This window comes from Gallus gallus, chromosome 5, assembly GCF_016699485.2.
Source record: "Gallus gallus isolate bGalGal1 chromosome 5, bGalGal1.mat.broiler.GRCg7b, whole genome shotgun sequence".
NCBI lineage: Eukaryota > Metazoa > Chordata > Aves > Galliformes > Phasianidae > Gallus > Gallus gallus.
The window spans coordinates 14,079,905-14,103,466 of NC_052536.1; the positions used below are offsets into that span (position 1 = coordinate 14,079,905).

General features: G+C 41.0%; 1 protein-coding gene across 23 annotated transcripts in view; it reads right to left on the reverse strand.

The window, feature by feature from the left end:
- Positions 1-23,562, reverse strand: part of BRSK1 (BR serine/threonine kinase 1) — a 299,198-nt gene that overhangs the window by 145,197 nt on the left and 130,439 nt on the right. For all 23 annotated transcript variants that reach the window (XM_046941627.1, XM_046941624.1, XM_040700868.2 and 20 more), the window contains exon 2: positions 9,160-9,254. In XM_046941627.1, coding sequence (XP_046797583.1) covers positions 9,160-9,254 — 95 coding nt within the window. The remainder of the gene's footprint in view (positions 1-9,159; positions 9,255-23,562) is intronic.

Here is a 23,562-nt window from a genome sequence, read left to right on the forward strand (position 1 = left end):
TAATCCATCTATTCATGCAGATCTGAGAAGCTCTTCGTTTAATGGTGTGACACTTCTTCATGGCCATCCAGAGCATGGCTCATCTTTCATGTCATTATTGCCACTGCTGAAATGTGCCATCCACGGTTTCACTGTGTTGATATCCACTGGTTGATCTGCATCAGCAAGTGTCAATGAATGTCAGTGGGTTTTCCACATGAAGGAATTAATGACACACCATTGCTTCAGCTGCACTTCCATGTCAGATGCCATTTTGTCAGCAGAAGGGCAATCTGACATTTGTCACATGGCAACAGAACAAAACAGAATGCTGACAGGAAGGTTCAACCTCTACCATACCACCATCGGACATTGCAGGCCAACATAATAAATAGGAGGCATTACTTCTGGAACAACCCTCATAGTCTATTGGCAATTCCTCCAGGAAAACTGTACATGTGTAGCACAACCCTGTTAAAAATTGCTTCAGATGCAATAGGGAAAACTAGTAATTTTTCCCCATTTCCTTGTATGTTTGTTATAGCAGTTTATACACATTCTGGTGGCAATTCATTTTAGTCATGTAGAGTTCTACAGCAATTTCTTGGGATATAGAAAAATAAGCTAAATACACACCCCACTGAAACTCAAGAGTATTCATTATGAGCAGACATGAGAAGAAACTAGGTGTTCCTGTCTTGTTCATACATTTTGCTATTATTTATTTATTGCAGATAGATCTGCATTTGAGAGAAGCAGATGATGCATGTTTCTATGTTCTGAAGCTGCACAATAACTAAAAGTAGAAACAACTAGAATCACGCTCTGCTGTGTTACCCCTTGCAATGCTGACATTTCCTTACTACTTTCCCACTGAGCGTACAGAACAAGTGGCACTTGTTGCGAGAGCTGCAAGCAATATACGAATGTTCAATATTAAAATGGAAAACAAAAAGAGCCTGCATCTCCTAATTGACAGTGCAATGCCTGGCCTTAGCTCATAGTTGAGGTAGTCAGCATATCCATCAGATGACATTTTGTTTGGGTTAGGAAACTCTTATAAGCTACACTGGGCTAAGAAACGCTGGTGGCACAAGGCATCACTTAATTGTTTCAGCAAAAACAAAGTTTTTGCCCAGATACCTTACCTTCTATAAACAAGGATGAACTACATCCCTTAAGTGGGATGGATCAGTATATTGATGTTTGCGGTACTTATTCTAGATGATAGATGCAGGGTCAAACATCTGAGCAAGCTCTGGTCTCAATCAATCTACTTAAAGATTGATGTCCCATTACTGCTATTGCTCTTCTGATGTAATGCTGGTTCTCTTTCCAGAAGAAAAGATAAAAAGACTCAAAATGTTCCCAGACAAGATTATGGAATGTGAAATACAAACCATTGTGAAATGAAGTCTATCCGTCTGTACATATGCAAAGAGAAAAAACAAAAAAAAAAAAGAAGAAAAAAGAAGGAATTTAAAGCAGAAAATACACACCAATATAAAACACACTTACTGAGACGCCTTAACAAAATCAGTGCCTGCTGTGTTGCAGCACTGAGATGCCAGCATTTTCCTCCTCCTGAACTGTTTACAAACTTCTGTAATGACACTGAGCAAACTCTGGCCTGGTAGAAACACAAAACCAGAAACCTATCCTAGTATGATGTAAAGTCCTGTCCTGTTATTCTGGTGCTTATAGGTGTGACTTTAACATGATTTGGTCAATATAGCATTCATACTTCTAAGTGCATCTGAGTTTCATTCAGAGTTTTGCTTTCTGTCCAGGAAGAAATTTTTTGAGGAAGGAAGTTATTTTTCATGAAGAGCTGTAGAACTTAGCAATTCTATAGTTCAGGCCAGAAAGCAGGCTCCCTTGCTCCCTTTCAGCTTCAAAGTTACTTAAACAAAAATTTGTTCACTCCTTAAAGATTTGGGGAATTCTTTTATTAATAATTTAAAATGCATTTCCTATCTGTAAATGCTGTCAAAGCTGACAATTCTACAGATGGCTCAACTACTATACTCTCTCCTTTCATCCTCTGCAGGCCTGGGACAAGTTTCACTCTATGTGCCTTCAGACCAATAATTAACCAGACTACACAGCTGGTTGAAATGCTGATAGAAAAAGTCAATTAAAATAAGTAGTTTTAGTTAGAATCAGATCAAAATCCATTGATTTTTAGTATTTTTCACCAACCTTCAGAGAGTAAAGGGAAGAAAAGAATGAAAGTTTTCAATGTAATACAGAGAACACAGCTCCAGATCGAAAAAATCTTGCCTTTCACAGTAGCTTCTACTAGTTGTCTAGGACACTGAACCAAAAACCTGACAACAGATAAGGATCCTGATGCTTTCTGCCATTTCCCCATACAGCAACAGAGAGGTAAGGCCACCTCTCTCTAGCTGGGGACATGTTGCCCTACAGCTGTGTACTCTCAGAACCCAGGGAGAGGCAGGGCTTTCGGCGTTTGTGGATGGCATGCAGGACTCCTAATACCCTGCTATATAAAGGAAGCTAAGCGATGGCCTGTTTCACTCCAAATGCAAGAATGGTGCAGTTACAGTGGAAGCAGTTTAAGAAAGTCAAACACAAAGGATTTTTAGTGGCTGATTACTGACAGCAGCTTCCCAGGTGGATCAGGACCAAATGGCAGACCACATCTCTGAGAGCAGTTGTTGGTCTACCCAGGTAGCAGGGTTACAACCAAGCTAAATGAATGGCAAAAGCATTCCTTGACTCCAGCTAGCTCTAGCTGGGGCTCAGGAAGAACATCTTCAGCATGACCAAGGCAGTTCACAAGTATGATAGACACTCTGTGACTGTGTTTGTACACACAGGGCTATGAGTAGAACACATCTGGTAAAACAAAGATGTAAGTCAGATAGCTACAATACAAATCTGTGGAATTAAAAGTAGGGTGAAAAAAGTAGGACCAATAATTTTTATATCTTGCCCAAATGCATCAATTGATCATGCTAACTTTAGAAAGCAAAAGGCATGGTGCACACTTAACAGGTTTGTTCCTCTGACAGGTACACCATGTGCTTTGTGATTCCTGTTTCATTTCCATCATGAAGAATACCTCAAATTGTGCTCCTTGTGGGTGTGGTAGAAAGTGGGGGTGGAGAGTGATTCTTCTATGAAGGAAAATACAATTATCCAACCTCTTCAAACAAATGACAAGTGAATAGGCTTCCAATGCTCCCCACCAGCTCTAGTTTAAAACACAACACTCTGCATTATACATTCAATAACAGATCTCTAGTCCCAAACCCCCTATAGCAGAAGGGAGACAGGGAAAATAAGCTCCTTTCATTTTCCTGTGTTTTTCATATTGCAAGGTGCTTTTTGTCTCTTTGAACTTAAAAAACAGACACACATGAGGCTGTGCTGTGCTAAATGTGCTGCTGCTGGAATATGAACAAGGGCCAGAGAGGCAGGGGGTAAGGGAGCGTTTGTGTGCTCCTGTTCTTTGATGGGTGTCAATCATTCCTGAAGTTTGTTCACCACCTACACACAGTCAAACATGCAGGCAGACACGCACACACTCCTAATCTGCTCTCTTCCAGTGCTAAAAGCAGATAAGCAAGCGGTAATGCTCTAGGTTAAAGACAAGACAAGCCAAACCAAGGGTGAGTGCATGTATTTGTAACAAGGACATGCAGCAAAAGTGCAAGGGAAGATCCATGTAAGTATGGATGTATTCATCTGTATGCTGCAACTTCTATGTTCAACAACAGGTAAAAAACAGGAATACCAGAAAGTACATGTGTGTTTTGGGGAAATTTAATTTCTTTCATGATTTCTTTTTTTCTTTCAAGGTCATCTGGATTGTTCTCCTCTTGCAGCAACATACCAACCAATCAGAAGAATAACAGATTAGAGCCAGCAAGTTAGTATAGTGTTTCTTAATCAAGGAGTAAAGGAAACTTTGGTGAATGCTTTAAAGCCTTTTCTTTGGGACTTCTATTTAACACATTTCATCAATACTAAATAAATTAATAGATTTACTTTCCTTCCTATTTGCTGCTTTTAACACAACGCTCTCCAGCATCTTGTGTTCCAGTATACCAGATCAATTTAAACTCATTTCAACAATAAAATTATATGATCTCATTTCTTTGTTCATTTGTACCCAATTGTAGAAGGTATTCAGAGGGATTCAGTAGCAGCTTAACAGAACTTCCACTGCAATCAACAGTAAGACACTGAAATGCTACAGCTTAAAGAAAAGAGATTAATGAAGAAATTAAAACTATATATAAAAATATATGTAAATAATATTACATATATATATATATATATGCGTGTGTTTGTATCTGAGTTGGTTATATATGACTTCAGTAACCTCACAAAAACTATCTTTGCTGTGATCAAAGCTGAATTTTAACAAAGTTGCCCTATTCAGTCAATTTCTACTCCATCTCAGATTTAGCTTCTCCTTGATGTTCTAATCATTTGGTGATCGTTTCTGACCAGGCTGAAAACAGTTAGGTCAGCCAATATCATGGTCTTAAAATTTATCCTAGAAGTCTGAAAATGAGATATTCCAAAGTGAAGATGTTGCTTTCAAGAATTCCCTTCTCTGACTTACCTTGGGGAAGCCTCGATTTCTGCTTCTACAGAGAGGTTGTACAAGCCTCTCTCTTTACACTCCAGATAGAGATAAGTGGCTTTCTATAGATCTTAAGTATGTGATTAGAAACTCATGGATTTATGGATTTTGAGGCCAGAGAGGTTGTTTTATTAACCTAGTCCACCGCTAATGCATAGCATGGATCAGGAAACCACCAATACTTTCTGCTGCAAGTCCAGCAGCCAATGCTGAACTAAGATCTAAGATTTAGAAACCACATAGCAGTTTAATGCAAAGCTTCATTATTTTTTTTTTTTCAGGGAAAAACTCACCAGAACTCTTGATTGCTTGTTCCAATTAGTAACTTCCTCCAGTGCTCAAATAGTCTGAACATTTCCACTTTTAATCTGTCTACCTGCAGCTTCCAAGTATTAGTTTCCAATAAGCTTCTCACCCCCACAACGGAAATTATCTTCTATTATCAAATGCCTATTCTCCTTATCAGTATTTACAAACCATGACTAAGTTCTTTCTTAACCTTCTTATTGATAAACTAGTTAGACTGAGTCCTCTGAGTCTCTCATTAAGCATAAGCTCTGATTGTTTACTTATTCTCTCAGATCTTTTCTGAATTGTTTCCTATTTATAAAACATTTTCCTTGAAGAATGGACACCTTGACCAGACATGCTGCACTTTCAGCAATTTTGTAACAAAACAGTGACAGTTATTGCATATCTTCCCATAGCAAAAGGAGGAAAGACAAAGTAAAAAGAACAAACTCACAGAATGGTAAGAAAAGAGAAATAAAAGGGGTTAAAAAGGAGGCAAAAATAACTAATAGAAAATGGAGAAGGAAGGAAATTGTCTGATATGGTGCAAAGCGGTACCTATTTACATGTATGCTTTACTAAATTATCTTGTCTGCTCTAAGAAGCTGACAAATGAATCTGGTACTCATCCCTCCATTCAACTGTTTCAGGCAATTAATGATTTCTGATGCTGATGGTTGCATGATCCTCCCTGACTGAGAACACAACTTTTTGGAAGTAGAGCTCATTAGCACCACAGGGGTCTAAAACAACCAACCTCCCCAAAACCCAGCACCGTCCTTTCAAGTCAGCTCCACAAGAGAAGTGCAGAAGGGACTGTGTTTCTTTCCATCCCCCAGCCTTGAAATACCTGCCTCGCTTCAATGCTGGCACTGAAGGATTCAGTCAGAATAAACAAAAGGCTCATACGCACAAAGCACACATATGGAGCCCTGGGCTTCAGTCATCAAGCCTGGGACATCTGTGTCTTTCTCAGGATGTCTGCGTGTTCAAATAATTAGTCCAAGGCCAGCTGTCCCCTTCTTGCTCTTCACCCTTTATGCTCCCATTGCTTCTACTATCACCGCCTTTCCAAAGATTATTTTGTCCGACAGATCGCCAAAAGATAATCTATTTCTTTCTGCTTATTCTTTGGATGGAGGGAGTAGCAGAGGATTAGTGAGGTGGTGAAGAGGAAAGGACTCCTTTGACTCCTCCTTCCCAGAATTCTGCACATTTTCAAGCAAGCTTTGGCCACATCAGAGGAAAGGCTGACTTGAACTCTCACATTCAGGTGTTAAGAACTCCAAATGCTTGTACTGGTACTTAAAACGCAACTATCAACAATAAGCCTGTGTGCTTTATGAGCACTGTTAGCTCATGTATTCTAGGCTCAACTTCCTTCTCTCCTAAAGCAGTGATTCAGAAATAATTCAGTGAAATTAATGAGCCCTTCGTAATCTCAACACGCTCCCTGTAATCCACTCATTTCTGAGGCCTTTCTACTGATTTGTGTCAGAGCATGCTAAAGCTCCCTCGGGAGGCAGGTCTCCAGACCAGTGGGTTTACCAAAAGTACAGCTGAAGAAACCCAGCCCAAGTACTTACAGTTGTGTGAAAGCAGCAGTGAGAACAGAACCAGGACTTCTGTTCTCATCTGTAAAATCTGCAGTTCTGCCCCAGAACAGCTCTCCTCAGCAGGCCCCAGCTGGAGCTGGGAAGGGAACACTGCTCCTCAGCCTCAATGAGAGAGCCAGGACACACCGAAGCAGAAAGCTTGCATGTACAGCAAGCAGCCCTGCCCTCTGAGAGGGCCGCAAGCACACTGATGAGCCATTTACTGCAGCCTGAGCTGCAGCCTGCCTGCCCATGTATCATCTCCATAGCAGCAGTTCTGTTAATTGAGACCAGCTGCTTCAACTCCAAATTCTTCTCTCCAGAAATATTGATACTACTACGTTATGATTAGAAAGCACTTTACCAAATGCCTCTCAATTTTGCACAGCTCAGATGAAGAGCAGCTGCAGAAAGAAGGGACAGTTCCCTGACTGTACAGAATAAAACAAATGCTCACTGCAAAATCACTGGAGAAATGAAGGCTGTATGAAGTAAGTCAAAATAATGATGGCAGGAGAAAGCAGCCTGCTGCATGTGCTCATGCCTGTCATTTTTGATGTTGAAAGGACTGTGAGCAGACTTCTTCCTTATGCTCTAGGATAAATGGCCACAGCATTGCAGTTTTACAGCTTCATGTGGCAGGTGTGCATATTTGTCAGATCCAGTTTTTCTGTCCAAGGACAGATTAAAGCAAACCCATCAATCTGGGCCTGGCTTGGAATTGCTGCTGTGGTGTTGATTCTGCTCCAGGGCCTGTTCTAAACAGCCCGCTGGCAAAGAGAGTCACTGAAACCAATAAACTAGTGGGAAGATTTGTGAAGTAGGAATGCCACCACACCACCATGATTTGGCTTCGTTGCTGTCTCCCTGTGGCTGCTGACTCCATGCAGCAGGCTGTCAGCTGGCTGCTTGGCAATGCTCACACTGGGGTTGCCGAAAGCTGAAAGCATTTTTCCCCCATCAGCCAGGCTGGATTACAGTGGCTAAGAGAACAGTCAATTCCAAATTCACTTAGATGTCCCAAGCCCCATCTCTGACCATCAGACACAGGGTATTCCTGAAAAGACATCTGGTTACCGTGTTTATGCAAGAACTGAGCTAACCACTTCAATCCCATCTGTTGTTCCAGCCTCCTGAGTACGGAGAACAGAATCCTTGAAAGAGAAAATCTGGCCATGAATGGTCTGAAATGAGAATCATGATACAATGCCCAGCTTCCTCCTGAGAAGGATGTTGTACAATTTTACAGAAAACATGGCACTCTTCAGCACGCGGCTGTGTAAACAAGGGCCTAACACATTACTTCTTTACTCAGATTTTCTACTACAACTGAGGTAATACAACAAAACAAAAGCAGAGAGATCACTTTGCTATGCTACGTGATTTGCCTCCTACTCTGAAAATCAATGAGGTAAATAAAATCTTTTATACCAATATCAGACAGAGAGTCTGTCAGCTAACATCACACTCATGTTTTTTAAAAGTATTCTTACTGTGTTACTCTGAAAAAATATTCAAAGTTTTTAGAGTCTCATTCAGATTTTACCATTTACTCACTTTGTTCATTTTTACTGTGTTCCACTCATGTAAAAGAATTTCTCTCTAAAACTGCAATTTTCTTACCTACTTCACTTTCTAATTTCTGGTCTATACTAGAAGACTGCTTTAATCTACAGTACTGCAGGAGACAGAATACTTCAATGGAATTCCAGAAGGGTAAGTCTGAGCACATTACAGTTGAATATAAACTTTACACTAGCATTCACTGACTGCATATTCTTTTAATCTCCATTTTCTTTCTGTTCCTAGTAAGGTTGCCATACTTACTTGTGACAGGTAACAGCAGTGGGGAAAGGTCTTTGCTGGGTGTGCTAACAGGGAAGTTACTTTGACTTTGTGTACAGATCCATTAGCACATTTTGCAGGTGACAAATTGATGGAAGTTGTCTGCTGATTGCAGAAGTTGTGCTTCCTCACCCAAGCTGCATTTAGCCTTGTTAGTCACCAAATCACATGAGTAAATTCTTGTTTTGTTTTTTATTTTTTTGTTTTTTAATTTTTAGACTTCCAAGATTTGTCAAGTGATACTCGTATAAGGAGATGCATATCACAAGATTAGGTAAAAGTGAATGAAGCTGTTCTGAACACTACAGTCATTGGGACCATTGGGACTCCTTGAGTGTTTCCAATAACACAGCTCTGAGGATTATTAACAGAATTACAACAGCTTAAAGCACTCATGGATCTTGGTGCATCAGATAACAAATACATGCAGCAAGAGTGAGCAGGAGGAGCATTCAAACAACAGATTTTCCAACCTCACTTAAATCCCTTCCTACTAATGTGTAAAGGCCTCAGTCTGCGACATACTACAACTACTGTGCACTGCTCCTGCAGTGAAAATTATGATGCCCAACACACAGCTACCTCAGCAGAGAAGCAACAACTCTGCAGCTGACCGCTAATTTTGTTCTTCAAAGCACAGGCATACTCCCATTTCATTTCAGCTGCCCTAGCCTCCCCCATAACTGAATTATTTTTATTATGCTCCACACAATCCTAGTACTGACAGGGATGTTTGTTAAACATAATTAAAGATATTAATTTTGCATGGAACAAAAGACACAGAGCCAAGAACTTATTTTTTTTTTAAATCTCCTATTAGAAAATTACCTTCATTAGCACCGACTCGCTGAGCTTCTCTCTGTTGACAATTTTTATCGCAACCTTCTGACATGTGACACAGTGAACCCCCAACTTCACAAGCCCTGTAGGAGAAACAGAGCAGAACAGAAAAAAAGAACTGGTTAGAGCTATCCACAGTTGAGATTTTTTCATAATAGTACATTACTCAGTAGTTGGCAACTTATATTCAAACAAATTTCCATTAAACCCTCCCCCCAACAGATGAAGTCTTGTGAGTAATGAAGACCCTAAAGCCCACACTATGACCACTTGGCAGTAAAGCTGCCAGCATCCTCAATTCTGCTGCAGTTTCTACCATCAAAGCTGATTTTTGCTGAAATACATCCCAGCTCTCAACCATTCAAAGAATGTTCTACCAATACAAAGTAAAATTCTGACAATTTAACTACACTAGGTTTGGAGCTTTGCCAATGTCTGGCATCACTGAAAGGTCAGAAAGCAACAGGACTAGATGGTCAAGTGTGTGCAGTGTGCACATTGCTACTACGTTAGTTCTAGCCCTTCCCAAAACTTTCAGAGTTTTGGGAATAAAAAAGTACTTAAATTGAGTTTTCTCCTGCTGTTTTGACTTACTCTGCTGCATGAAGTTCATGCTGTGCTGAATACCACAGAGTAATAGAGGAACAAACGTACACAGTGATCAACACTAAGTTCTTCTTATTAATATTTACTATATCCTTGTTCATATCTATAACCCCAAACAACTTAGTGGTGTAGATAAATGGCTATATTTGGAAAAAGTGATGAGAATTCCCATCAGGGAATCAGATCAGGATGTCTGAGTTATCAAAAAGTATGGAATAAAACTCCAAGAATGAAAAAAAAAAGAGGTAAGTAACAAAATATTACTGTCTGCAGAACTTTGATCTGAATCTGCTGATTCACATAAAAGTACATCAAGAGATCCTTTGTGAGCGAGTGAGGCATAGTCTCCCAAGCTCTCAAATCCTCAAAAAAATCAAATCATCAAAAAATTTCTACCCTGAAAACCATTACTTTGTAGGCCTATTCAAGTGAGATCTGTTTTGCTTCAGCTCTTACTCTCGTCAAACATGGTCATGCAGCACCACACCTAATAGGCTGGATTCCGTCCCACTCCACAATTGTGCCAAATTGCCATTTAGTTTAATTCAGTTAAAACTTGAGGGAGAAATGGCACCTCCCTGGTGTTAGTAAGATCTGCTGGGCTTCACAAAGCATTTATGAGCGATGATGTTGCACAGAAAGAAAAAGTTCAGCTTGGCTTGCAGCTCCTAGGCTGGGTAGCATTAAGATCCTGACCTCATTCTCTGTCCCAAATATCAAAGCCAAAGACATTGCTGTATCTGTAAAATGCACACAACTGATGTGCAGCCCAGAGAAACAGTAGCCATAGGATTTCACACTTCGAGGGATTAAATATGTAGACCACTGCCTTACTTCAAACTGTCCCCAAAGATTTGGAGTTTCATCAGGGGCTCCAGCCATCTCCTACAGATACCTGTTCATCTTCTTGCTACAGTTAATCATGAATGCTGAACCATTAACCACAGGTTGTTATGCCAAGAAATAACTTGCCGATTCACTTTCTCTCTCTTTTATGTTGTACTCAAGTTTTCTGGATATTTCCACTCATGTAATTTTCTGCTCTTAGCTCGTTAAATACTGACATCCTCACCTTCTGCCATTACACGAACAAGTATTAAGAATTAAGGACACAGCACACTGACAAACCCATTCTAAGCTGTGTATGGCAACAGCCTTTTCTCTGCCTGAAGCAACAGATGAGCACAGCTGGGGAAAGATGCTGTGATGTCCAGCCAATCTTCGCTGTTACAGCTGAATTTTGTCTACTCAATACATGTATGACATTATCCTTAGCACCACAGGCTCTGTGCTCAACACTCAGATCAGTTGCAGCTTCCCTTCTGCAGCTTTAATTTGGCTTTGCCCTGTTCGGGTAGTCACTGTTGGCATGCCTCTATTGTGAGCTCGCAATGCTTCAGTCCATGCCCATCCCTTTATTCTGCTTCCAACACTCTTTGCATAACTCTAAATTCCCTGCCCTTATTTTTCTAATTCTTTGCAGAACTCTTAAATCAGCCCTTCACATCTAGACTCTAGGATATGTGACACAGTGCTGCAGTAGTGTCTTCTACAGTCATTATTTTGAGAGGTCACTAAAGGTGACAAACAGCTGTTTCCTGTAACTGGTCCCCCAACCTTAAGAAAGCGTACAGGCTTTTGGAATCTCACACTCAAAATTTGATTCTAAATGTTCCTCTTCCCAAATCAAGACATCTGTCTCACTGCACTCAGCTATCTGTAGCCCTTTTTATCCTTGCCCTCACTGAAGCATTTTGTCGTTGAGTCACAGCTACCAGAAACCTCTGGGACACCACCAAACCACACAGGCAATCTTTACAGTGTCCTCTGCCTTTCTGGCTACTAACCTACCACAGAAACTCAGAAAATAGATCAAACCATTCTGTTTACTCTTATAATGAAGTTCATCGACTATTAGAAGAGTTTATACACCTTATAAAATCATACCGATGCTGTCCCAGTGATTTTACATTGATTTAATTTCATCACGCTTGAGAGGTCATTCCAGATTTACAGCAGGGTGCCAAAGAACAGAATGAGAGAATGCATCATCTAAGGTATTTTTCCTTTTTTCCTTATTTATGTTAAAAATTCAGAAAAAAACTACACTGTCACTTCTGCCTGCTTTGTAGGTAAGGAATTCTGAGACAACCCTCCCAACAGCCCAAGACAGCACTTTTCAACATCCAAAAATTCAGTGAATGTAATTTCAGGATAAAAATAAAACCTGTCACTCTGCTTGTGCCTCTCTGCTTACCTCTTCCTTTTGACATACGCGTGCCAATGGAGCAAAATAAAAACCTTTCACTAGACCATCTTATACATAGGCTATGGACCTCCTGCTACTAAAAGAAAACCTTAAATGAGCTTGGGCAAGGAAGAACTTGTGCCCTGGACTTCAGTTCTGGTTGTGGCAGTTCCAGTCTACTGAGTTACTGCTTACAGATGAATTATTGGTCATTTGAACTCCTGTGGGCTTCTATGTTTGGATGCCCTTTTACTGGCATATATAACATCAAAAGTTGAGGATACATTATGTATCAGTGTAATGACATACCTTTTAAGAGTGTAAGAAGCAACTACATGAGTAAATTGCTGAGCTGTTATTGAAATGGTTAAAAAAAAAGTTATGCAAGCTCAGAGACAAGTGGTTGAGGTGCTGTTTGCAGGGCTGGTAATTTTTCAGTTCTTTGGCCGCATGCACAGCTGCTCCTCAAGTCTACAGCAAACTTCCCATACAGATGCGTCAATAGGTGAGGTACATACACATAGAGCTTATCTACACATTCCACACAGCAGTACCTGCGTGGTCCCCAAAGAGAACGACCAAGGCTGCTAAGATGATATTTTGCTTTGGCGTGGCTTAAGACAAGTCTGCCAAGGCAGTGAGTAGGCTGCTTTGTCTTAGGAGCTGTGAACATTGAGCTGCTTCAGACCTTAGCCACTTAACTGCACAAGAAACAGCCTCATAATTTCAGGCTGGGGAGTAAAGAAGAAAAAAAAATGTACACACTGAAAAGCAAGGGGACGTGTAAGCTAACATTGTCTTTTCATTTATAATTAAAAGCCACAAGCTGAAAACCACTGAGCAACAGGAACTCCAGACGACACAAAGGAAAGATGGCACACAAGGAAGAGCACAAGGAAGCTTGCAGGCCTGCTACATCTGAGCACAGCGCTGACCTGCTAACAGCCACACTCATGCTGTTTTTCGCTAGGAAGTCCCACTGTGTGGATGCATAAAGACACACAGATCTTTCCTGAAAAGGACAGAAGCTTACGTGATAAGCAAGGGAAAGATTTAGGTCTGCTATGCAGGTGGACAGCCCACTCTGAAGCAGTGAATACAGAATAACTTATTTTATCCAAGAAGCGTGTGTTTCAGGGATGAAGACACAAGCTTCACTTCCACAAATGAGCACACAGCCATCCCCGTGGCAAACGCTTCTGTGTCTTTTAAGCCAAGGACAGGATTTCAGAAAAGCCTGATGTACTTCTACCTTATGTTGTGTGTGGGAATTTGCTCTAACATATACTAAACAAAACAGAAAGAGGTTAGAGGTGATGCTACTTCATAGGTACTCTGCAGTGGTGTGAATAGCAGCACAAGGGAACACAACTGGGGACAGAGACACCTTGCTAATGAACCCCACTGTGAGAACTAAAACTTGGTTCTTCATTACAGAAAGAAGTGATCTGGAAGCAGGAGAGATCTGTTTTTCAATCCTACCAAAAGATGGAGTCTGCCGAAGATACCATTCTGAAACAAATGATCATTTTGAGAGAGAGACTGATAAATCATAAGGCTGTTATTTAAATGTAACACTCATGGTATATACAGCGTTAACAAAAAACATTCCCACAGTCTTTTCAGAAATGTTAAACACAAGTAACTCATTTTTAATCACAAAGCCAGTAAATACTTCAAGAACTGTAATAATTAAGAAATGTTACATTTGCTAGTTTTAATGTGTGTAATTTTTGCATTGGAAAAAGAAGGCTTTTCATTTTCTTCATCTGAAATAAAACCAACCCAATGCCCAACCTGTATTTCTGCTACAGGGAAACGAGGCCCTGATTTCAGATCATCTGCATGGCTCTTGTTGCTTGCACAACAGAGTGCACTGTCAAAGAACTTATCCTCTCAAGTATTCAAGCAGAAAGCCCTGGTCTGGCCAGTACTATCTATTTTGGCTGGATGAGCAATTAAAGCAATGTCTAGAGAGAAATATTATTCCTAACTGAGTTAGCTAATTGCCAATTAATTCATGTCAATGAATACCCAGCAAATGTTAATCTGAGCACTGCAGGACACAAATACTTGTGGTTTCCATCAGGGCACAGACTAGTACTGGTAACTAACTATTTGAACTCAAGGAGGAACAAAAATCTTAATCTGAACAAGCCCAAGAACAAGAAAAAGGGTTAGTGTGCCTACATAGTTTTTGCATATAAACTTTGTACACACGATCTTTATATACAAGTAATGTGATCTAATCCCACAAACTGGAAGTTACTGTTATAAATCTTAGAATTATTTACTGATGCTCAATCCTGAAAGCTACATGCACTGCTATTTGCAAGATCTGCAAACCTTCAAGGATACCAGTTTAGAAAATCAATCCTTAAAGCACATAAAAGCATTAATATAACTCAAGTGAAGCATAGAACAATGCTTAAAATGTAATATTCTTGCTTCTTATTCTCAACAGTTATTCTCTCAAATGCTATGGTTTCAATTAGGGTTGAATCACTTCAGTTACAGCATCCAACTGCTGACTGCAGTGAAGTTGCTTTAGATCTACAACAGCGGAAAACAGGTTAAAACGTGGCTCGCAGCAACACGATTTCCATAGCCGTAAAATAAGGATAACAACACTTACTTACCTTGCAAGGACTGTAGAAGGATTAACTGATTAATCCTTACAAAGAATGTTGGAAAGGGAGAGAATGGGGTATAAAACACTATGCAAGTTTTACATATTACAACATATTAGGAAAATTGCATCTTAAGTACTCTTTCAAAAGAAAGGTCTAGATTATTTCTTAGTAAGAGTTTCCATTTTATGTCTCAAACTTTCTAGTTCATACTTTTCTGGTTCCCTACAATATGTATCTCAGGCACTCTTTAGCTGCACTACAAAGAACTTTCTTACGAGTGTCCTACTTATGGGAACCAATAATTGCCCTTAATTACTCAGCCTTCTCATTGAACAGATGTTTACTTTTCTATAGCATATTGTTATCTCAAATTACTGCCTTTAAAATAAACAAAGCCTTATATGAAGTGACACACAAATTACATGGTATCAATTTATAATTGTATTATGAGGAAAAGAGGTATAGGGCTGTCTACAAATCTGAAAGAATGAGGATGGAGCTACCCAGACTGGTAATGAAATAATTTGACCATGAGATATTCTACAGAGAGACTAGTGCTAAAATGCTGTTTGGAGGGATCATGCAATAACTGTTTCTAAATTGAATAAACTGTAATTACAGTAGGACTAAAGCCAGAGTGCAAATGCTCAGCAAGAGCAAGGAAGGAGATGTTCATCAGTCCTGGGATTCACATGCCTCAGCGTAGAGCACAGGGAGCTGCACACAGAATTGCTCAGCTCAGATGCATTCTCCTGAGCTCCAAGCACTCTCAAACATGCACTGGCTCAGGCAACTGAAGGGATGAATGCCTGAGCTCAGAGATTGGTGACAGCGATGCAACAGCTCAGATGTGATGGTATCCACATGCCTGGTATTAGAGAACAAGAGACACAGAGGCATACTCAGATACACGGCAGCTCACCAGGAGCAGGTTTTACACTGCATGCCTCAGAGATTATGGCAGGATCATCCTCCAAGCTCAGCAGGATCAAAACACACAGAACCAACATCACCTCTATTGATTTTTATCTTGGTCTCTTTCTTACAATATTTCATAAATCAATACTTCTCAGAAACCCTTTGTGCCCACTGAATACAACGAAGAATGAGACTGTTCAGCCCTTTTGACACACATCTTTCCCATCTCTATCCACATTCATACGTCTACTGAGCCCCCCCCCCCCCCCCCCAAGGAACTAGGAGACACATCTGTGTGAGCTTTTGTGAAACTCTGCTATCCCATCAGCCAAGCTCTAACAAACTCCTCAAGTCCTCCGGGAGATGTCCAGTGAGCTGAGCTTTTATTTTACACCAAGCCTTTGGTCCCACATGAAAACAGGTGAGTGACTAAGCTGTGCTGCCAGTGGAAAGGTGCAGACCTCAGCCTCCTGAAAATGTACGACGGGATGTGGGCATCACCATCACCCCTCACAGACAGGGAAATAGGAGAGTGGCTTTGCAACTTGAAAAAGAGAAAATAAAACGTAATAGATACACCAGAAAAACAAACAAGAAGTCTCATCACCCTTTACAGCCTCTTTTTCATATGGGTACTGAGGGCTGCAGGCCACCACAGTCAGAGCCGTGCATCTCCCTGCAAAGCCCACCTGGAGAACCACTTCTCCCTTCAGACCTCCTGAATCATTTATCAGAAGATGACCAGATGTGCATTTTCAGCAAGCCAGTAGAGCTCTGTCTGTCCTGCTAAGATATCTTTGAGAAAGCATGTCGCCATCATTAGGTAATATCTGGGCAATAAGCCACAGCATCCAATGACCTACGGAGAAGGCCTGCTGCACTAATAAGGAGGGGATACTGTGCTCAGGGCAGAAGGAGATGAAAAAAGAAGATGGGAGGAGAAACTGTGGAGAAATTGTTCCTCACGTGTGCTTTCAGCTGATGCTAATCCCATTTCCTAAGCTCATTTCTACCCTCTTTCTCCGCACTTTCCACCCTACCACAGCCTGCCTCCTTCAGGGAGTCCTGACACCCTTTTGACCCTCCCATCAGCCAAGATTGTTTCAGCTAGGTTATATGTATATTAAGAACTTAATTAAAAAGAGGGTTAGTACAGAAAGCCTTTACACAGAAGACAGAGGTCACGCTCTTCACAAGATTAGGCTCACCACAGAGCACTTCATCTACCCAGCTCAGTGCTGACACAGCTTACCCTGGCCTCTGACATCTCTTAATCACCAACTGACAGATTTCTAACAGGATTTGCACTCAATGCTGATACACTGCACTTCAGCCATGTTCAAGGAGTGAGTTGGCTTAACTGTACATGCACCTAGGAGCAAGGCACCAAACAGCAGGTCACATGCACAACCAGCATGTCCCCCTTCCCATGAATTCCCAAAAGACCTGGGGATGGTAGTGGGATATCACTCATAGACAGCCACTGACTAACTTCAACAGTAAGACTTCTGTAACAGGCTCCACAACATTCAGCAGCTGAGTGAGGAGAGACCTTGTAGGCTGCATTGGTAAAGCGAAAGTAAGGAGACAGATCAGCCTCCAGATCCTGATTCTGCCTGAGAGAAAAACCCTTGCTGGTCAGTTAGAAGGAGAATGAGCTCCTCAGCAGAGCTGCAGGCTAACCAAGGAGATGTGGATGGGTGACGAAGACAGGATGGCCCTGAGGCTGCCAGAGGGACAAGTGGTCAGGGAAAGGTCTGGGAGCTCCCAGCAGCAGCCTTAGGGGCCTGCAGAGCACAGCTATGTGGCATGCTGCAGAGATCTCACAGAACAACTGTAAAGGACTGCTTTTCCCATTTTCTGAGATGTTCCTCTGTATAAAGTATAGAACATCTAAAATACAGTTTTCTTAATTATACTGAATATGAGAAAACCTAAGCTTCTGGCTCAGGACAATGGGAAGAAAAACCATTTGAAAACTGTTTTGTGTCTCAAAAACAGCAAAGTCAAAGTAAAAGAATTAAAGGTCAGAATAATTAGACTATTATCATTTTAACGAACAGAAACAGGCATACAAAAACCCCTATAGTCAGAAGTATTTTCCTCAATTTGAGAATAATGGCTCAGGTCACAGCACAGAGCTGGAAGCATTTATCGACTTCTACACCAAGAAGAACAGGAACCGCCTGCTCTTGTAATGCAAACTTCACTACAACTGGTTCACTGTGTTCCTGAAAGCACGGGCTCATATTCAATACATCTTTACAGAAAAGGCCCAAGCTTCCCATTAATTTAAGGTAAGGTTTATAAGAAACAATGTAGCACCTGGAAGTAAGGTCAGCTGTGCCTGCACAAAGAAGAAAGAAAATAAAGTGCATTTAATTTCCTTTCAAAAGAGAGGTGGTTGGATAAGTACAAACATGCACACCCCAACTCACCTTCTGATACACAGCTTCATCACTTAGAAACTCATATCACAGTGGCTGTGGCTAAGTATGTTCTGAAATACAGTTCAAAATCCAATTCAGGCAGGAGCCATTGATTATGAAAGGACCATGGCATGAGAACCGTGCTGTCAAAACACATCTTCCTATCATGCTTCTGTTTCAGGATTTCTATGTGATAACCCATAGGGTTACTGGAAGATCCCACAGTGAATTTTTCTCTTTTGGAAGAATTCACTGGAGGGGATGGTGAGCAACTCCATGGGTTTGATCTAAGGCCCAGTAAGGTCAATGTAAAGACTCATCTGTTTCAGGAATCTGCAGATCAGTTTCTTCATCAGCAAGCTATGGCTACCCAAAGCTCAATTACTCTAATGGGCATTGCTGCAGAGTATGAGATGGCAATGCAGAAAAATTTGGTTGTAGATCTCACAGCTATATCAAAAGCAACTGTTATCAATAGTTAGCAAGTTATACAACTCCCTGTATGTGTTCACTGTTGCTAAGGCAAAACAAATCTTCAGGGAATGTTGCTTTCAAACCTACAGAGGCTTTTACTGCTCCACTTCCAATCAGGAAGGAGTTTTGCCTTTACTCATGCTAGTTTGTTCTTGGTATCAGCAAAATATCCATAAGTTTGGCTCCTCACAAACACTAGTTCAAGGCCAGAGCCACAATAAGCAGAGGAAAAGGAGTGAATGAGTTGCTCTAAATGTCAACAGAGGACTTAATTTCCAGGGTTTTTTCCTTTGTTTGATTGCTTTCTATTCTGTTACTATTTGTATTTCATAGTTCCAGACAGTTAGCATGAGGTGTCAGAAGACTCAAGAAGATTCAATCAGAAAAATCAGCTTAAGAAGAAGGACAAGTTGTAAGCCTGGATAAGTAGATAGAAATAAGTAAAAGATCAGTAAGCATCTTCTTTGTACAAGCTACACGGTCTCAGGAAAGTTAAAAATACCATCTCTCAAGAATGATGCTCCCATGTGAGGACCTGATTCTCTCCATGAGTGCACAGGGGTGGATCCCACTGACCCACCAAGACGAGGTGCAATCTGCCAGCCCCTCCCAGGAACCTTCAGAGCACAGCTCACACTGCAAACAGCTACAAAGGAGCTCAGCAGTGACACAAAGCCACTCACACTTGCAAGAAGAGGCAGCTCAGAAATAACTGAGATTGCTGCACCCATTAGGTGTCCCGACATACAGAGGTAATAAATATACTGAGATAATAGACTACTACCCAGCAATATTATCATTAGACAAATCACATATCTCTTTCTGCAAAAACACTTGCCTTAAGGGATACTGCCTGCAAAGAACACAGAAAATATTCTCTTGTGCTTATGAACATTACACACTTTGGCTTTATGTTATGAGCCTCCTAAATGACTAGAAACTGCTATGATATTCCTCACTTGTACTGCAGGTCAGGCCACTTGTACCTCAAGGCTATGGCAAGTTGCACAGCAAGAGTCTCTCCCTGAACAAGGGAATCATCATCAGCTGGATAGCATTTATCTGGCACGACAGGTATCTGGCAGAAACATTATTTGCCTGTGACCCACGGAGCTCTAGATACTAAAGGCTAGAGAGCTGCAGTCCAAATCTTATTATAGGAATAATAATAATTAAAAAAAAAAAAAAACACCAAACCCAACCAAATAAACCCACCAAACATATAAAGGAGTGAAAAAGACTTTTAAAAGAGCATCAAGAACTCTAACAAAGGACCGGTGATCAAGCACCGACAAGGACCGACAAAAAAAAGCGCCAGTCTTCAAACAGAGCTGGAAAGCTTGATTCTGGTAACTCAGTCTGCAAAACAATGAGTGTTCTTAAATTGGACCAAAAACACAGCTAGAGTAACCTGTGTAACCTCACCAAATGGTGTGACGGTACAGCCATAAACATGGGATCTGCTTTCTGAGATCCATTCCTAGTCCACAGTGAGAGAAGGCTGAATACGCACACAAGAAAAGAGAGCAGATTTAAACTCACAGATTTGAGCTGCAGAAGAACATGCCCTAAGTTTTCCGAGGGAGCATTTTTACTTGCAGGTACATGACTTTTGGAGTCTCCAACACCAGATCTCTTCCTCTCCCTTTCTGGGGCAAAAGATCCAGCAAGCATCTGGTGACAGAAATGCAGTTTTGTTTCTCACATACGATTTACCTTAGCACTCAAGTGGAGTCATATTTGAGTAAAGAAGAACTGAGAAAAAGTAGAAGGTGCTTACCTCCAGTCAGATTAAACAGAATTAAGGTACATCTGTGGCCCTGCATGAACACAGGCTGTCAAAAATGGAGAATTCCCTCTGCCCACTGAACCAGCTTTAAATCCCACTAACAGCTACATAATAAACCTGAAATAAAGAACTTAAACACAGTGGATGACCAAGTTCCTCTGAAAACCTCGGTCTATTTTCTCTGCAGCACACTCTACTCAACATCCATCCCTGCAGCTGCAAGTGAATGTTGTTGTGCACTGTACTAAATGCTGTACAGGGAAGAGAAGGTGCCTTCTGAAAGCACAGTGGCAACCAAGCTAGGGAATACCAGAGCAGCAACATCCAGCCAGCACTTGGTGGCAGTGTACTGGAAACTGCATAAAGAAAATCAGGGCAGCAGATGGGCAGTAATTTAGCAGCAGGGTAAAGAAATAAATCAAATCTTCTCTAACATCCTGCCGGATTTGAGTTGAACTAACGAGCACTAATGGTTCAAAATCCAAAAGCAAAAAGAAAAAAAGAAAAAAAAAAGAAAAAAAACAAGGAAAAGAAAAAACCTATAACATGCTGTTGGTTACAGAATCACAGAATAATCTGGGGTCAGCAGCCAGGACCTTCTGAGATCACAAAGTCCATATCCAGTATTTAAGTAAGATCAGACTGAGCAGGTGGCCCAGGGCCAAGTCCAGGTGTGTTTTCAGTACTTCCAGAGGGATACTCCACAGCTTCCCTGGGCAACTTGTTCCAGCATTTGACCACTCTCACAGAAGTGTTTTCTTGTGTTCTTGACTGAAATGTATTGAAATGTATTTTACCCTGTGCTCACTGCCTCTTATCCTGCTCCTGGGCACCACTGAGAAGAGTCTGCCTCCTCCTCCTTAATTTCCTTTCATCAGGTGTTTATACACATTGAAGAGACCTTCCTCCTTGCCAGGTAGAACAGTCTCGGGTCTTCTTCTATGGGAAATGCTCCAATCCCTTTAATCTTTGTGGCTCTACCCTGGATTTGCTCCACTCAGTCAGTATGTTTCTTGTTCTGGGGAGCTCAGAACTGGATACAGGAGTGCAGATGTGGCCTCTCGGTGCTGTGCAGAGAGCAAGGATCACCTCCCTTCATTTCTGGGCAATATTCTTCTTCACCATGAAGAACATGGCCTTCTTCTCCACAAGAATGCACTGCTGCCTCATGATCAGGCTGCTGTCCACCAAAAGCCCAGAGCGTTCTGCAGATCTGCCTTCCCACTGGCTGGTCTCCAGCCTGTCCCGGTGCTTGAGGCTATTCCTCCCCACATGCAGGACTTCAAATTTCCCCTTGCCTAACTGTGTCACTCCAGCCTGTCCAGTTCTCCACTCCAAGTAACTCTGGATGCCAGCAAAACCACCTAGCATATCAGACATTCCTGTTTGGTGGTCAAAAATACAACATACTGATTTTTTTTTTCATTTGGTGGTTTCCTTTCATTCTGTTTGTAGAAGTATTAATGAGCAATTAATACTTAGTATTTTCTGTCTTTTCAACAGTTTTAAAGAATGTTATCTAAATTCCTTATACTATACTCCTGTAACTTTTGCTCTAAAAAAGAAAATTTTCCCCTAAAAGTTTTCTAGCTACTAAGAGACAATCAAAACAAAACTAAATCAGAAGCTGTACAACACGGAGGGAAGGAAGAAGAAAGATGTGTATGTCTGTTTCTCTTCAGTCACACCGTGGCCCATTTACAGGTGTCTCCCTGTAAACAAAGGCCATAACACCTTAACTTCTCGTGATTCTGACTTCCAGCAATGTGGGGAGTGGCTCACTGCTATGCTAAATTCATGCTTTTATTAGCTAGATGTGTGAAAAGAGACTTCTTCCTCACCTCAAACATCATTCTAATTCTTTCAGCTAGAAAGACACCAAGTTACACAAAATACCATCCAGATCTTTGCCCAGAATATTCCACGCAGCAGTGAAGAGATGGACTGAAAATTAAGTTGCTCACATTAATAATGATCGTTTATCCTTTCCCTATTCCAGTGGAATTTACATACCAGCCTTCCCCCCAGCCTAAACACACCCAAGCAATCAATTTGGGGACTACTAGAAGGAAAAATAGCAAAAAAACAAGTCAAAGCTTCCTCTTTCAAAGACCTGGCTGTAAGGGCTTGCTTGGTGTCATCCTAATTTCAGGTGGAGGTCCCTACTCATTGCAGCTTCCAGAACAATGCTGTCCATTTTCCCAAGCCAGAAACATCAGGTGAGCAGTAAAGCTCTCAGGAAGAGCACAGAAGAGTAAAGTCTCTGGCTATAGGTACCTGATACACTGTCGGAACTGTTAAAAGCAAGCAGTTCTGAAACATGTTTTTTTTTCTTTCATGTTTGTTTTGAAAATGAACCATCACAGCTGGATAAGAAACAATGATTAGGGTTTGTTTTTTTTTTTTAATCAATTTGATTTCACTTGAATTTCGAAACCAACCAAGAAGGTGATGCAAATTACCAAAAACAAACATTTGCCCATCTACAGGGAGTAGAAAATTCCTGTTGTCAACCTGTAATGAGGCAAAAATTCTTAAAGGAAGCACGCAAGAAAATGCACATTAAATACATTATGGTTTTAGTGATTGGGCAGTGGTAGACAGTGTTGTCTTAACCACAAAAGAAGAAATACTAAGTTTTGTCTAAAGATTTATTATTATTAATAGCAAATCAACATACCAGGATGGCTATCAACTTGAAAATTAACCTTTCGTTAGCAAAATAATTAAAACGTACAAGTAACAGGTAAAAATAGAATCAATAAATGAAATCGTGCTTTTGTTCCTGCTGATTTAAACCATAATAAAAAGCTATATTTAAATCCAGGTGATTTAAATATGAGTGAAGTTCATCAATTCTTCAGATAATTCTTCTCTTCGAAGCTAGGAGATCAGACCCAGGTCAGAACCCCACAGAAGGGCAAATGAGTGCCTGCTAGAGCAAAGACCCTGCAGCATCCTTGCAACTTTTGCACTCCTGTGCTACATCTGAAGCTCTGTTTGATGGTTCAAGGGCTCTCTCCTAAGCTGCTGCCAAATGTGGGACCTCAGCTCGTCAAGCTAGGGAAATAGGGGTGCTATGATGGCACTTGAGGTGAGCTCCAGCTTTAGGCAGAGCTTTGTAATTTCTAAAACAAAAAAAATAGCCTATGAAGTGCTGGAGCTACTGAGGTAAACCAGGTGGAATCAACGTTAGCCAAGAAGCAAAGAGAGATTCCTATTTACATATAGATGGGAATTTGCACTCTTACCCCCTCTCTCTTGCTCTCATATGAGCAGACTTCAAAGCATAAG